Below are 14,332 nucleotides of genomic sequence, written 5' to 3'. Positions count from 1 at the left end.
GTCCCAGTACAGTGACGGGGACACTATACTGTAAAAAGGCGCTGTCCTTCGGATGAGACGTAAAACCGAGGTCCTGACTCTGTGGTCATTAAAAACCCCAGGGCATTACTCGAAAAGAATAGGGGTGTTACCCCGGTGTCCTGGCCAAATTTCCCTCTGGACTTTACCACTCATGGCCTCCTAATAATCCCCATCTCTGAACTGGCTTCATCACTCTCTTCTCCTCCCACTGAGAGCTGGTGTGTGGGGAGAGGACTGGTGCACTATGGCTGCTGTCACATCATCCAGGTGGGGCTGCACACTGGTGGGGGTGGAGGGGATCCCCATTACCTGTAAAGCACTTTGTGTGGAGTGTCCAGAAAAGCACTATTTAAGTGTAAGCAATTATTTTATTTTTTTTCTAAAGAAGAGCTGCAAGCCGTGTTTCAGAAACATGTTGGTGTTAGTAAGCTTTGCAGGGTGTTCCCATACGTTCTCCAAATAAAAAAATGCAGTAATCATTTACACAAAAGTCATATTCCTAATTAAAACCTATAGGCGGATAATTCATAAAGTTTGATTATAAATCTACAAACATCAATAAATTTGTTATTATGATTTTCTAACAAGGTCTATGTTCCTTGTTTTTGTTTTACTTCAAAGTTGATTTGCTCAGTAACTGGATTTTTATAGACGGCTGGAAATTTTTCAGTCCGTGCCAACAGGGAAAGCTAGACTTCTCTGGCCTCGACTATTCAGGTCTAATATTAGCAACAAGACACAACTTTTTATATTGGTATTGATTAGTCAGGTCTAGATTTCGGGGCGCACTAACCAGGGGGCGGGGAAGAAGTGTGATTGACATCGAGATCACCCATTTAGCAACTCCTATTGCGTCTCCTCCAAAGACTAAGTGACCAATCGTGGGCGCGCTAGGAGGGATTACGTCCATCGAGGGGGATAGGTTGGGCAGTGACAGTGGAATCACACGTGAATAAACAGAAAAGCAAGAGCGGAGTTATCAACGTGCTTTTAATTTCTTTAGTATTATCTTTTGTTTATCTCTAGTATTACGATAGGCTTGTCGAGCCTACAACAGCAAGAAGAAAATCGCCCGTCGCCGGACGCAAGCCGTAACAATGAAGTGTGTACTTCTGGAGTCTCTCGCCGCAGCTGAAGGGTCGGGTAACTTGAGAGTCGGGGCGCTAAGTTTTCATCTTCTTGTTTTTGCAGGCTGAATATTGATGGCTTGCTGGTCTACTTCCCCTATGACTATATCTACCCGGAGCAGTACTCCTACATGCTGGAGCTGAAGAGAACCCTCGACGCCAAGGTAAGCTCTCCTTCTGTACCTGCAGCGCGGATGCAAGCGTCGCACCCCGGTCTTTCTCGTCTCTCCGCTGTCTGGTCGCGTCCGGCTGCTTCAGCTTTTGCGTGTTGGGTTGGAGGAGGCGGTGAGGGTGTTGGGAGATCGGCGCTCTGTAATCCCCGCGTCCATCAATCTGGCTCACTCGAACGGTATTTAAAAGTTATTTTCATAAACCGAAACGGACCCGATGGAGTCACAGTCTTTAAAGAAAAAGCAGCAACCGGAATACCTCGCGTCTGTACGTGGAATACACGGCTTCTGTGGGCTTTAGTTAGGATCCGCTGCTCTCTGGCGTGTGAATGTCGAGACTGCCCTTGCAGTGCAGCTGGGATCGGTTTGCTTTGGCGGCCAGGACGGGGGACAGCTGTGTTCATGTTCGTGTTTGACCTCGTGTCTCTGTAGGGCCACGGGGTGCTGGAGATGCCCTCGGGCACCGGCAAGACCATCTCCCTGCTGTCGCTGATCGTCGCCTACCAGCAGGTGAGTGTCTCCCCTCTCCTGGGAGGGCTGTCCTGCTGGGGCCCGATCCCTGGCGGATTGGCTCTTGTGTGCCGCTTGTGTTAACTTTGCTGGTTTGTGGTCGACACGCCTGTGTGTGTGATCCCTCTTCCTGCTCCTCAGACCTATCCCCTGGAGGTCTCCAAGCTGATCTACTGCTCCCGCACTGTGCCTGAGATCGAGAAGGTGAGTCGGAGTGGATTCAGATTTTTTGGAAACGGCCGCCGGGTTTTAAGCTGCGCTTTTCCTCACCCTGTGCCCGGCTCTCCCCCCGTGTCTCAGGTGGTCGAGGAGCTGAGGAAGCTGATGGAGTTCTACGCCAAGGAGACGGGCAGACAGAGCAACTTCCTGGCCTTGGCCCTGTCTTCCCGCAAAAACCTCTGTGTGCACCCTGAGGTCAGGACGCCTGGCCCCTGGCCCCTGCCCCCTGCCGCCTGCCCCCCCTGCCCCCTGCCCGTCCCGCTCCCCTGACTCTCCTCCTCCCTGTCCCGCCCAGGTGAGCTCGCTGCGATTCGGGAAGGAGGTGGATGGGAAGTGCCACAGCCTGACGGCCTCGTACATCCGCGCCCAGCGCCACGGCAACCCCTCCCTGCCTTCCTGCCGCTTCTACGAGGTGAGCGGGCTGGGGGGGGTGCTCAGGCTCAGGTGGGGAGAAGTAGAGAACAGTACTGAGCTGGGGGGGGGGTTATTTTCAACGGGTTTGTTAACAGGAGGAAGTCGAAGATCTCCTGCTCTCACGGGGACGCGGGGCAGAACTACGCGTCTGGGCTACGGCAGCTGGCCTGTCCTGTTCACCCTGCAGGAGTCCAGGGAAGGCGTTTGACGCAGGTGGTGGTTTGTTTTAATGCCTGAAGGCCGCACGCGCCTTGTGGTGGCGACAAATGCCCAAGGAGAGCGAAGCAGCCTCCACAGTTTCTCCACAGTTGGCCACAGAGCCGATTTGTGCAGCAGTTGACAATATCGCAGCAAAGGAACAAGTAAGAGGTTTATTCCATGCTGAAAAAAAGAAGAAGAGAAGAAAGAAAACACAACATTTCGGCCGTGGAGCCTTCTTCAAGTGTGAGCAGCTGACCATGAAGGAAGAGGAAAAGAAAAACTCCAAGTTCTCGGCGTCCATGGCCCAGTGATCGTCCCCGTTCAAGATCTGGGTTTGTGGGACATCAATCATTTAATGTTCCACAAGCCCAGGTTTCCACACACTTAGTGATACACAGAGTTCAGCCATGAGAAAGACAATAACTACTCGCAGCTGCCAGCATTTTGTTATATAGTGCTTTTTTTTTGCATGTAGCGTCTGGATCTGGGCTCTCAGGTGAATAGGAGTGAAAATGATGTAAAATGAGTGCCCAAGCTAAACCTGAAAGTTCAGTACTTATTGCTGCCATGGACTGCTAAAGAATTGCTCAGCCAAATTCTGTGTGGAGATGGTGGTGTACTCTTTAGTTTGATGTTTCATGTCTCAAGGAGAAGACTGAAGGAGGACATTGCACTTGGATGGTGGAGGGCAGGATCCCAGCCTCACAGGGCTGGCTTGGCACTCTCTGGAAGTTCATCCCTGCTGGTGCACGGGGAGATCCGGATCGAAATACGGACAGATATCTGTCCCACTGGGATAGGGATATAGACAGTGTTGGAGGATTCTCCATGCTTGCATTCACCCACTGACCCTAGGAAGCAAAGAGTGCTAGCTGCCAAAGTTCTGAATACCGCTGCATATTGCTGTCGGACAATAACTGTGATTCTGGTAGGGTCAATTCCGGACCTGGAGTGCTATCTGCATGGATTTTGTATGTTCTCCCTGTGTGCGTTTGGGTTTCCTTCAGGCACTCCAGCTTCCTCCCACAGTCCAAAGACATGCTGGATTCATTGGATTCTAGGAACTCTGGCTTTCACCCTTCACCCCCTATTTCCATAAAGTAATGTCCCTGTTCCCAGATCACCCCCATGCTGCTCTCCTGTCCCTGCACTCTGACGGTCCAGGAAGTGACTGAGACTGAAAAGGGGACAGTCGGGTTGAATTAGAACGCAAGAGGGGACTAACTTCCTGCCTCCCTTCTGTGCGTCCTCAGGAGTTTGATGCCCTTGGCCGACAGGTGCCCATTCCCGCGGGCATCTATAACCTGGATGACCTGAAGGCCTTCGGGCGCAGGAAGGGCTGGTGCCCCTACTACCTGGCCCGATACTCGGTGAGTGCCCTCTGCAGGGCTCTCGATTCCTGGCGCGTGCCGGCTCTCTGGTGATAATGACGTTGCTTTCCTTGAACTCCAAATGCAGGTTCAATTGAAATTGAAGTTCAAACCATTTTAAATACTTGTTTTTCCCCTATTTCCTTGTCCGTGTCCTCTCCTTTTTTTCCCCTTTAATTAATGTTAAATTGTTACAGTGGCATGAGTGGCGCTTTGAATCCTTGAGAACAATCAGGCTATTTCCCCGTTTCCACCTGTTAGTAGAATTTTCCTGGGATTTCTGGGGCTTGATCTCATTTGCACAACAGATCACACCTCCAGAAGTGTGCTGTTCCCAATACTGCAGGCTTCTGTAAGATGAACTGCTTATCTAGGGTAAAACTCACGGTGTCAGGTAGAAGGGACTATTCATTTTTTTTACTTAGTCCTTGTTGACCTTTTACTGTGCCTCCTCACACCCCCACCCACCGTCTGCCTCCCCGTCCTGCGCTGCAGATTCTCCATGCCAACATCGTGGTGTACAGTTATCACTACCTGCTGGACCCAAAGATTGCCGACCTGGTGTCCAAAGAGCTGGCCAAGAAGTCCGTTGTGGTCTTCGATGAGGCGCACAACATCGGTGAGGCACGGGGTTTGCCCTTCAACTGCTTCTGTACAGAAAGGGCTGGGAAAGGGTTTATCTTTAGTTATCCATGTGTTTGACTGCTGCTTTTAGCCATAGTGACTCCCAGTTGCCGGTTCATTGCAGATGTACTTTGGTAGTTATGTACATGGTGGGGTTTTGCTGGGGGGAGTCTGGGTCAAGAGCCTTACTCCTGGGTACAGCAATGGCGAACCTGCCTGGAATGTGAGCTCGCAATCCCTTTGGTCAGAAGCTCAGAGCCTAAAGGTCCAGGTTGAAGCTGAATGTGGGTTTTCTAATTGTGACATGCATCTTTTTAAAGGCTAACGCATGTTGGTCTAAAAATGCATGCTGTGAATAGTGCATACCTGGCGCTGCTGTGTGTACGGCAGCAAGCAACTCCGAAATACAGGGTAACCTCAAGGTGAGGGTGGCATGGTGGCACAGCGCTGGATTCAATCCCTGGGGTGCTCCCTCCGTAGAGTCCAGGTAGTTAATTGGCTTCTGGGGAAACTGGCGCTGGTGTGAGTGTGTGTCTGCGTCAGTGTGCTTTGCAACAGACTGGTGTGCAGGGTGTACCCTGGCGTGCGACCCATTGCTTGCCAAAATACAGCCTCCAGCTCCCCCATGACACTGTACTGGATAAAGCGGACAGAAAACGAGTGGTAGAGCTGCACCAGTAAGCTGCTGTCGCACAGCCAGGCCAGTTCCCACCGTGGGCACCCAGCCCAGCGCGCCTCGTGCCCTGCGCCGAGGCGTTGTCACTGACCTCGCGCCCTGCGGCTCTCTCCCAGACAACGTGTGCATCGACTCCATGAGCGTGAACATCAACCGGAGAATCCTGGACCGCAGCCAGGCCAACGTGGAGACGCTGCAGAGCACCATTCACAAGTGAGAGCCTAGTGCGCGCAGCCCTGCTGCCGGAAGGTTAATGGTGTAGCTTACGGCTGCTACATGAAAAAAGTCATTCTTTGCTGTTGCTAAACTTTTGTGCAGTTGCAGGCCATAAATATCTGCAACCCAGATCTCCAGCATTGTTTTTTTTTTAATTCCTTTTTAACTACAAGTAATACATTACTTGTAAACTATGCCTTTTTTGAAAATGTTATCCATATTTGTTTTGGCAGTTTTGTAAGCTTTGTTATGAATAAATCATTTGAAGACAAAGGGTGTGAATGTTTCACACGTCCTTAGACATCTGCTGGAATGGAGCAACGCAGCAGGAGACTGATTTCTACAGAAGTGTCAAAACTAGATGCTTCTTGATCCCTGCACGCTTTTTCAGGATAAAGGAGACCGATGCTGCCAAGCTCAAGGAAGAGTACAGGCGATTGGTGGAGGGGCTGAAAGAGGCCAACGTTGCCCGGGAAACAGATGTCTACCTAGCCAATCCTGTGCTGCCTGATGAGATCCTCCAAGGTTAGGCCCCTCCTCTCCTGTAGCCTTCAAGACACGGAGTTTCTGATTCAACACGGCACCAACAGGAGGCGCTGTCCCTTTCTTGTTTGCCTTAATATGTTCTTCCATTTTTCAATAGGAGAGGATCGGTGAAAGCTCATCTGTGCACATCCTTAACGAGGCACAGTGTAGATGCAGGAGAGAGGAAAAGTATAGTTACTCTGCTCGTTACAGCTTCTGTTCAGAAAATTACATTTGAGTTTATCTGGTTTTGCAAAAGGCACTGAAGGAAGAGACAGTCATTTCTGTACTGTGTGCTGTGCAAATTGTTTAGCTTTTGTTAGAAACAAAGTTGTAATTAGAAAAAGCTGAATTATTTTTAATGCAGTTTTCAGCCTGCTTCTTATTTGTCCAGGCCAGTATGAGATCACGGTGTGCTATTGAGAGATCCGTTGTGCTGCTCGAGGTCCCGTGATGACATCGCAGTTCAGTAGTGAGGTAACGGGTGGCTCCTTGCTCCTGTCCTTGTTCCTGCCCCCCTCCCCCCCTTGGCAGAGGCCATCCCTGGTAGTATCCGGACGGCCGAGCACTTCGTGGGCTTTCTGAAGCGGTTCCTGGAATACCTCAAGTCCCGCCTGCGCATCCAGCACATGGTGCAGGAGAGCCCCCCGCAGTTCCTGAAGGACATCTTCGACAAGGTCTGCATCGACCGCAAGCCCCTCAGGTGAGACCAAGGCGGCCGGTGCAGGAAGCCATTGGCTCCAGCTGCTGCTGCCCGAGGAGCTCCATCGACTCGCTCAGGGTAGTACATAGAAAAAGTCAGTGACGGGAGGTGTGCACTTGAAGAGGAGCAAGTATAACTCTAAAGCTTTGCTTTGACTGAGCCCTCTCGTCACAAGGCCAGCACTCTTAAGCCTTCACACTCCCAGCCCAGTTCTCTGGACACGGTCTGTGGTCCACCTTGCATATGTAATTGGGTCCCTCGGTGTAGGAACTTCAGAAATGGACTGATCTTGACCTCTTTCATCAATGAGTCTGACTGTGATCTAATAGCCCAACAAACATGGGGACCCATAGCTTTGCAAACAGTCAAGACCTTGGGGAGAGTGTGTAAAAGAGGGAACAAAGTGCTGGATTTCACGTGGTTTTGCCTGAAAATATAGAAAGCCTGATTTTCCAGACAATACAAGACTAGTCGATTTCCGACTAAACTAGATACAAATATTCACCATAGGAGCACCCAATGTCCTGGAGAGCACAGAGCTGTGTTGAATAACCTCACTGAGGTCACCAGTCAGTGGCTGGGCCTAGCCCACTGGCGTACTGATGCACCTCCTTCCCCTGGTTCTCTCTTCCCCCCCCTGTGGCTCCTCTTCCCTGCAGGTTCTGTGCAGAGCGCCTGCGCTCTCTGCTGCGGACGCTGGAGATCGCCGACATCGCCGACTTCTCTGCCATCACTCTCATCTCCCACTTCGCCACGCTGGTCAGCACGTACAGCAAAGGTACCTCTCCCTCCTGTCGTGTCCTGTGGAGGTTTGCAGAAGCAGTGTTTTCCCAACCCGGCACGATGCAAGTGTCTTGATATTGTGTGCTCCGTAAATTTCCACCTGAAGTGTTTTTTTGCCATGGAGAAGACTTCACTCCCCAGTCTCTCAAAGACCAGAGGAGCAGACTGGGTGAGTTGAAGTGCTGTGCAGCTCAGGCACTTGGAGATCATCCAGAAGTTGGAGTCGGGAGTCTGACTGCAGCTGTATCCGAGGCATGGGTTGAGAGTATTCATGTGATCTGTTAATGCTCATTGTGTCCATTGTGTCAGGATGGGTTTTTATTAGATGGTTAATTAGACATTAGATGTCCAGAGTGAGTCCATCCAGATGTGCAGAGTGCACAGTTATGTTTGCCAATTGGTTTGGACCAAAACGTGCAGTTTTGTCCTTTACAAGTTTTTTAAGTACAGAACATAAGTGATAAATTGAAGTCCTTTGATAAGCCATCTGTAATAAAGAGCCTTCTGTGTGTTGTCTTACCTTCCAGGCTTCACCATCATCATTGAGCCCTTTGAAGACAGAACTCCCACGATTGCCAACCCTGTGCTGCACTTCAGGTAAGAAGGATTTTCCTTCCAAATTAGTTGCATTACTTATCAGATTATGGACTCTCTTCTAAACAACATCCAAGCCTCTGCGCCTTTGTCCATTTTTATTTTGACAAGTTTTATGTTTGATAAATAATACATATAAAAGCCCAAAAGGAGGTGGAGGGCACTTATTAATAGTGTCCAACTCTCTCCTTCAGCTGTATGGACTCCTCCATCGCCATCAAGCCCGTGTTTGAGCGCTTCCAGTCCGTCGTTATCACATCTGGGGTAATCTCTCCCGTCTTCCTTCATTTTTTGGGGGGTCTGCTACTTGTGTTTTAGTCCAGCATTTACTACAACAGCAACTTGGTTCAAATTCCAGAAGGTCAGAAGAGCCTGACTTGGTAAAGGTCACATTGAGGCCGATGTAAATGTGGTAAAGACGGGGGAGTCCTTCTCCTTTCCCAGACGCACCTGACTACATAGTTGACATTGCTAAAGCTCTTGCAGTCCTTTGCTTTGCAATTCATTGGCAACAGCAGGACTGCTTCCTCAGTCTAGTTTTGTTCTCCTCACCATGTCCAGTGACCTGTGTTGGAAGAAAAAGGCAGGTGTTGTGGGGCGGGGGGTAACTGCAGAGCAGAAGAGAGCTTTGAAAATTGCCCTGTATCCAGTTCCTCACTGACGTCCACTCTCCTGTTGCCCAGACTCTCTCTCCTCTGGACATCTACCCCCGAATCTTGGATTTTCGGCCAGTCACCATGGCTTCCTTCACGATGACACTGGCTCGCACATGCCTGTGCCCCCTGGTGAGTCAAGAATAATTATTCCAAGAATGATCATCGCGCTTCTCAAATCAGCCTGAGACTGTGTTACATATGTAGGAAATTACATGAACATTTCTTGGCCTAGACAACACATTTGTGTAAAATCTGTATAGCTTTGACAGACGATAAGATGCATTCAGGAACAAGCAAAACTGAGAAGAAACCATTTGGACAATCTGGTTTAGTACTTAGAAGTTACTTGACCCAAGGTTGCCTTCTTGCAGTTTTGTTAAAGAAACCAGAATATCGGCCTGTTCCATACTCCCATAATCCTTTGGGTTTAACAAGTGTTTCCTGTATTGTGCTGTGCCCTCTGGTTCATGAAGAAATATGAGAGTGGCGGACTGAGTGGAATAATACTAGGCGTGTATCTTTCCCAGATTGTGGGCCGAGGGAATGACCAGGTGGCTATCAGCTCCAAATTTGAGACGCGGGAGGATTTTGGTGAGTCATGGCTTCTTTTTTGCCAAGTCATTGTTAATAATAATAATAGTTGCTTACACTTATATAGCGCTTTTCTGGACACTCCACTCAAAGTGCTTTACAGGTAATGGGGACTCCCCTCCACCACCAGTGTGCAGCCCCACCTATTGTTACCCACATAGAAGACAAATCTCAAACAAAAAATACACCTTCAAAACTGTTTTATCTGCTGGGTGCAGTGCAAAGAAAATACCCTTAAAAAGGTGAAATGCAAGTAAATATTTTACAACATATTTTTGGTTAAATTAATTTTAGGCGCTCCAACAAAGTAGTGTACATGTTCAGTACATTTTAAAAGAGAAACTACTGACAAATAAGGAGAAATTGAAATCGTGATGAATGGTGCCAAATGCATGAGTGGAGAATCCGATTTTTTTTTCCCCCCAATGAATTGAGTTTTTATAGTCTATATAGTCCGTTTTCTGTGTAATGGGAAATGAAAAGGCGGGCGCACTGTGGTTGCACGCTTGTTGAGAGATGCACCTGTCCGGAACCTCGCGCGCTTGTGTGAAATCGGCCTCTCCCCTCAGCCGTGATCCGGAACTACGGCAACCTGCTGCTGGAGATGTCGGCCATCGTGCCAGACGGCATCGTGGCGTTCTTCACCAGCTACCAGTACATGGAGAACATCGTTGCGTCCTGGTACGAGCAGGTGGGTACCAGGGTCCTGCTGGCGGGACACAGACTCATTTTTATATGTAATAAATAATAAGAAAAAACGGTTGTCTAGCTTCCGGCATTATAGCCTGATTCATGATCCATTATAGCCTGATCCATGATCCATTATTGCCCGATGATGTGTAATTGTAATTCCAATCTATGTAGACAATGCAGTCTTTGGGGAGGGTTATGTGAGGGTAGATGCAACTCTCTTACTTGTATTGTTTACTGAAACCCAAGAGCCACAATGCCAATAATAAGGAAACATGTGCCACACTAAGAAATGGACTCTTGTTATTTGCATTGTGAAATCAGCTCAGCAGTGGAAGTATATCTGTGTTTTGGTGCTACCCGTGCACCTCTGTTGCAACTCCTGTCATGTGTTCGTCATGTCTCCGTCTCGTCCTCCGCCCGGCCGCCGCAGGGGATCCTGGAGAACGTGCAGAGGAACAAGCTGATCTTCATCGAGACTCAGGACGCGGCCGAGACAAGCATGGCGCTGGAGAAGTACCAGGAGGTCAGGAGAGGGGGAGTGGGATTATTTAAACACAGCACTGGGTACAGAGCCCAGTGGTCAGGAGGGAGCAGCTGTTCATGAAGCAACTGGAGCAAGTTGACAGCAGACAGTGGGGTGTCAGAGTTATAGAAAATTCATAGAGTATGTCCAAACTAATAGATGCATGTTCTAGGCTATGGTCCAGTGATGGTATTGGAGATGCAGTTTTCCCGTTTTTGCTTCCTTCCAGTTCTGGGTTAAAGAGAAAAAACCTGTTCAGTCTTGGTCTCGGAGACTGTGGCCACAAATGGCCAGCCTGTCCACTGACATTTGATTTATGTGTTGCACGTTTCCTGAGAGGGGCAATTTCATATGTAAAGTTCAAATGCACTCGACTGAAGGACTGTGGTGTGAAAATGAGCACCCGTCCGAGCTAAAGGCCTTCATCTGGTTTTCAGCAGGACTTCTGCAGACGCAAAGCATGGGCTCTTGCTTGAGCACACTTTTAGGCCCTGTATCATGCACAAGGCCAATCTAGACTAGACAGATCAGATAAGATCACTTTATTGGCCATATACAGTCTCTTGCATTAGGGATTTGTCTTTTTGCAGACCCCAGCTTGCTCTCCATGAGACACACAGACAGGGAGAGAAGCTGGGGGTCAGAGCGCAGGGTCAGCCATTTATACGGCGCCCCTGGAGCAGTTGGGGTTAAAGGCCTTGCTCAGGGGCCCAACGGAGTAGGATATCTCTGCCGGCTGTGGGATTTGAACTGGCAACCTTCCAGCCACAGGCGCAGATCCCTGGCCACAGTGCCACCACTCCGCCCAGACGCTGGCGTGTTTGTTGGCTTTGATGGAGCAGGGGTCTCTGGATGCTCTCCTGCTCTCCTGCTCTCTCCACTGCGGGTCTCCTCACGGGTCTCTCTCTTTGCAGGCGTGTGAAAATGGGCGAGGAGCCATCCTGCTGTCCGTGGCCAGGGGGAAGGTGTCGGAAGGCATTGACTTTGGTGAGCAGAGGGGGCATTAGGGAGTCACTGATGCAGTTCTGCTACCAGTGTTAAAACAGACCACAGGGGAGGAGGAGGAGGCTGTTTTCAAAGGGGGGCCTCAATAAGCGACAATTACTCCAGGTACTGGGGTGCTTCCTCCTTGCAGGGGTGATGGAAGTCCACATTGGCCTGTGACCTGGAAAAACTTAATCTAAGTCAATAGTGGATTTCGGTTCAGACAGCCCTGCACCGCGGCACCTGTGATATGTGTAGTGTTCCTAGGCGCAGGGCAGTGTTACTCTGTTTTCCTGGTTCGGCAAAGAAAGCACTGGAGGCACAGCTCACAGCTCTCGTCTGCTCCTCTCTTCCCCCCAGTGCATCACTACGGCCGCGCCGTGATCATGTTCGGCGTTCCCTACGTCTACACGCAGAGCCGCATCCTCAAGGTACAGAGCGGCCTCTCACCTCGTCACTCCTCGTCCCCGCTCTCTGGTGACCACCGCTGCCCCACTTTCTGGAATACCTTCTCTCCTTCTCTCCTCCGTTAGCCTCTTTCTCTCTCCCCCTAGCCATTGTTTCTTCACTCTCCCCCCCCAACCATATTGCTTGAGGATCCAGATCACGCGTCAAAGCTCTGATTATACTGGAAACCCTGCCAAGTCGCCCTGGTTGCAAGATGTAAGTGTCACAGCGTACAAGCCCTGCCCTGTTCTAAATGAGCAACCCTGACAGTTCCTCTGGCAGGCCTCCAAGTGCAAATGAGAGCAGATGCACAGCACACCTGAGGGTCAGGCAGGGTTGGCTCGTCCACTGAGCAGGGCCTGATGCAGAAGCTCGTGCATTTGTACCACAGGTGTGGCAGTGCCTTGGGAGAGCTTGGTACTCCCTCTGCTGGCTTAGGGAATGCTCCACCGTAAAAACCTCCCTTTGCCTTCTTCCTCCTCTCTCTTTTCTGTCTCTCCGCTGCCTTCTCCTCTCTCCCTGTCCCCCAGGCGCGGTTGGAGTACCTGCGCGACCAGTTCCAGATCCGAGAGAACGACTTCCTGACGTTTGACGCCATGCGGCACGCGGCGCAGTGCGTGGGCAGGGCCATCCGGGGCAAGACGGACTACGGGCTCATGATCTTCGCGGACAAGGTGAGGGCGGCGCTTCTGGGTGACGCGGGGCCAGCCGGCGGCCGTAGGGGCTGTAGCTGACCATATCCAGCTCCGGCCAAACCCATTAGCCATGTGCAGGGTCTCACCGCGCGGCACGTAGAGGTTGCAGAGTGATGAAGTCGGAAAAACCCCCCAGAGATTCAGTTCTGGTAACCCGTCGCTGGGAGGCCTGGGAACGTAGCAGTGGCTCTCCAGCTCTTTCCTTATCACCCCAGCGCTACGCTCGCGCGGACAAGCGGGGGAAGCTCCCGCGCTGGATCCAGGAGCACATCCTGGACAGCAGCCTCAACCTGACCATCGACGAGACCGTGCAGCTGTCCAAGCACTTCCTGCGGGACATGGCGCAGCCCTTCCGGAAGGTGAGGCTGCCGGTCCACTGCGGTTCCCGCTGGCCGGACGAGCCGGGCGAGACCCGTGGAGCCGACGCCGTCAATGTGCTCCACGGGGGTGGTGGTGGTGGTGGGGGGCTTTCTCTCCGGTGGGGGTTTCTGCTCTGCTGTCCTGGAAAACTCGCACGTCTCTACTCACTGCCTTTCTCTCTTCACCCTCCTCTTTTTCTCCTTCCCCACCCCGCCATCGCTCTCACCCTCTCTCTCCCCCCCCCCTCTCCCTCGCTCGTCCTTCAGGAGGACCAGCTGGGCCTGTCGCTGCTCACGCTGGACCAGCTGCAGTCGGAGGAGATGCTGAAGAAGATCGCTCAGATCGCGCACCAGGTGTGACACCCCACCTTCTCGCTCCTGGGCGGAGGCAGGAGCCCGGGGAGCAGGAGAGAAGAGGCCCCAGCAGGAGTGACAGGAGAGGCTTGTTTTGGCAGGCCTGGACACTGACGGCACAGCCTGTAGATCGCAGAATGTGCTTGTGGAAATGGGCAACCATGTTGGACTGGCGGCTTTCATTCCTGCTGCAACCTTTACAGCTGCTTTCAGACGCTGAGCAGCGTCTGGCCAGGGCGACGGTGTTTCTCCTGCTTGGCCCTGGGTCAGGGCAACAGTGTCTCCAAAGCAGCAGGGATCTGCGTGCCATTTTGATGACCTTTTTCACAAAGACTTCCCGGGTCACCTGACAGTACTTAAAAACTTAAAAAACAGAACTTTAACCTCTATGGGAGACGCCATGGAGATGTTCCCTCACGCTTCGTTTTCAGCATTCCCGATTTCTCTAAACAGTCTTCCAGAGAGCTGGAGCGTCGGCAGGAGAGGTGTGAGGGTGCGTTCTGCAGGACCGAACCTAAATTTGTGTGGACGGGCTGGCGAAGACGGGGGTCGCAGGAACCCCCTCACTGCTGGAGAAGTTTTTTTTTACTGTGATTTTCTTCTACCCTTAGGCTGGTGTCATCACCTGGCCCACCTTGTATCATTGTACGGACGTGGGCCATAATGTCAAATATCAGAAAAGCACAATAAAAGCACCTTTGCTGCCTGTCACTGGTGCAGGAGCACTAGGCTGCTGATCTTTCAGCTTGGATAAATAGCTCAGGTTAGGTTAAGGCTTAGGGTGTCTCTACAGGTCATCTTTGTATTGTAATTTTATTTTTACATTCAGTACATTTAAAACAATAAAACAGGGCTGTGCTCATGCCTTTGGGTAGAA

The 14,332-nt window shown here is 50.9% G+C and overlaps 1 protein-coding gene across 1 annotated transcript; it reads left to right on the top strand.

Moving 5' to 3' along the window:
- The first annotated feature begins 915 nt into the window (after nt 1-915).
- Nucleotides 916-14,332, top strand: ercc2 (excision repair cross-complementation group 2). The gene is made up of 23 exons (XM_069186362.1): nt 916-1,123; nt 1,213-1,312; nt 1,751-1,828; nt 1,970-2,032; nt 2,129-2,242; nt 2,343-2,459; nt 3,916-4,032; nt 4,528-4,651; nt 5,449-5,545; nt 5,940-6,073; nt 6,608-6,776; nt 7,436-7,554; nt 8,087-8,156; nt 8,348-8,417; nt 8,837-8,938; nt 9,337-9,400; nt 9,970-10,091; nt 10,524-10,616; nt 11,531-11,603; nt 11,961-12,031; nt 12,578-12,721; nt 12,958-13,101; nt 13,369-14,332. The coding sequence occupies exons 1-23, from the start codon at nt 1,119-1,121 to the stop codon at nt 13,459-13,461; spliced, it is 2,283 nt and encodes a 760-aa protein (XP_069042463.1). The 5' UTR covers nt 916-1,118; the 3' UTR covers nt 13,462-14,332.

The sequence above is a fragment of the Lepisosteus oculatus genome, chromosome 3, assembly GCF_040954835.1.
Source record: "Lepisosteus oculatus isolate fLepOcu1 chromosome 3, fLepOcu1.hap2, whole genome shotgun sequence".
In the NCBI taxonomy this organism is placed as follows: Eukaryota; Metazoa; Chordata; class Actinopteri; order Semionotiformes; family Lepisosteidae; genus Lepisosteus; species Lepisosteus oculatus.
Note: the sequence above shows the minus strand (reverse complement) of the source record. Positions and strands in the feature narration are given on the sequence as shown.